The sequence below is a fragment of the Sphaeroforma arctica genome (genome assembly GCF_001186125.1).
Source record: "Sphaeroforma arctica JP610 unplaced genomic scaffold supercont1.1655, whole genome shotgun sequence".
Classification (NCBI taxonomy): Eukaryota; class Ichthyosporea; order Ichthyophonida; genus Sphaeroforma; species Sphaeroforma arctica.
Window position 1 is genome coordinate 10,533 of NW_014038903.1, and position 1,925 is coordinate 12,457.

Sequence of the window (1,925 nt, forward strand, 5' to 3'; positions counted from 1 at the left end):
ATATATATATATATATATATATATATATATATATATATATATATATATATATATATATGCGTGTTGTATTGTAACGTCAACAGATTGTCACAAGGAGACCAAATTTTTACTCACTCCACTCCGGTATAATTGATCCCTATCGTCGCAGATACGTCATCAATCCAAAGCAAAGGCACAATGACACCGGCAGTACCGCAATGAAGCCCAAGAAGTTCGAAGACGTACACTACGGGCCCGTGCTGGGACTAAGCAGTCACCCGCGCAAGGGCGAGGTAGACCTGAGTGATCTGATCCTGTCATGCTCTGCAGATTGGACACTGAAGCTCTGGCACAAATCGGTAGGCACAATGCGAGTAGTGCCCAGTTTTTGCCCACCGAGTGCCCATGTACATCTATGCTGTGCAGCGCTTTTAGTTCCAATACATTGCCGCACTCGATCCTAGAATAGTCAAAATCTCTGTTTTGGAAGTAGGGCTGATTCTGATCATCTCGTTCGTTCACGTACTATACAGACACAGAAGTCGATCATCACCTTTGAGGATTCCGCGGATTACGTATACGACGTGGCCTGGTCGCCCGTGCACCCCACTGTATTTGCCTCAATCGACGGAGCGAGCAATCTAAGCCTGTGGAACCTGCTCTCTTCGCAGGAAGTATGTGCACACCGCCCCCTTTCCTTTAACCTCATTAAGTATGCACTTCATGCGTATATCCGTGTGATGACTGGTCTGCGAGCACATCGGGGGCTAGTAACTAGCATATCATTTCTTCATTTGTCGGCAGGCTGTTTTTAAGTCTCTAGTGCCTCTGGCTTCGCAATTGCAGCGGCGATTCTGGTGCATGAGTTATATTACAACAGTTGTGCCAATCTCTCCTTCTCCTCTCGTACGTTAATTCCCTCAGGTGCCCGTGAAGACTGAAGTAGTCAATGCAGACGGTGCTGCGTTAAACTGTATCGAATGGAACGCAAACGGCACACGTGTCATGGTGGGCGATTCGGTTGGCCGGTGTCACTTGTTCGATATAGGAGAGGTGAGTATGTTTGGGGTTCAGGATCTGAGGATTGATTGTGTATCCGTGAAGTGAATATCATCTTGATGGGATTTGGTGCGAAGGATTTGTATAGTACATACGAGAATATGCTGTGTTTGCCGATGCCGCATAAGAGTGCCCGGTTAGATGCGAGACGACAGTCGTTACCCAAACTAAACCAGATATGCTGTACAGTTACTTGTATGTGAATGTACCACCATTGATTCACTTGGCACTGCGATCTACTACACTTTAAGAGATCATTTATATACCACGCTATCGACTTGTCAGCATCGGGGGATGACCCTGTCATCTGATGTCAGTTTGAGCGGCTAGCTATGCTTACCGACACCAATACAAGCCTGTACTACAATTTATATATCTCCTTTGTCCTTTCCCAACTTATCTCAGGCCTTCTGCAAACCAAGGGAAGACAGCTGGACAGCCCTGCGCGACATGGTGCGCGAGTTATTAGCTGATAATGCGACGGCGTCGTGAATGAAATAGGTTGGCATCTGTGCCAAGGATAATAAAATAAGCGCATCGCAGACAGTGTCTATGTATAACATGCTATGGCATTAGTATTTATCCTGTTCGTAGTCAAGTGACTTTATTTTGGTGTGCATGAGAGAAGCGTGGTCTATTTAGATTATTTAAGTGGGTATGTTGATAGATGGTACTTAGAAACTCTCATCTGTTGGAGCGGAATATAGAAGTGGGTATGTCGATTAGATAGTACTCAGATACTCTCATCTGCTGGAGCGTGGGCTAGTTAGATTTTCGAAGTGGGTATGTCGATTAGATGGTACCAAGATACTCTCATCTGCTGGAGCGTGGGCTATTTAGATTGTAGAAGTGGGTATGTCGATTAGATAGTACCTAGATACTCTCAT

The 1,925-nt window shown here is 45.2% G+C and overlaps 1 protein-coding gene across 1 annotated transcript in view; it reads left to right on the plus strand.

The window, feature by feature from the left end:
- Positions 1 to 1,590, plus strand: part of SARC_11374 (hypothetical protein) — a gene marked incomplete at its 5' end in the record, with an annotated part of 4,161 nt that extends 2,571 nt beyond the window's left edge. Inside the window, 4 exons of the mRNA XM_014294545.1 lie at positions 149 to 338; positions 513 to 653; positions 904 to 1,032; positions 1,444 to 1,590. Of these exons, the coding sequence (XP_014150020.1) occupies positions 149 to 338; positions 513 to 653; positions 904 to 1,032; positions 1,444 to 1,530 (547 nt within the window). The 3' untranslated portion in view covers positions 1,531 to 1,590. The remainder of the gene's footprint in view (positions 1 to 148; positions 339 to 512; positions 654 to 903; positions 1,033 to 1,443) is intronic.
- Between the last annotated feature and the right edge of the window lie 335 nt (positions 1,591 to 1,925).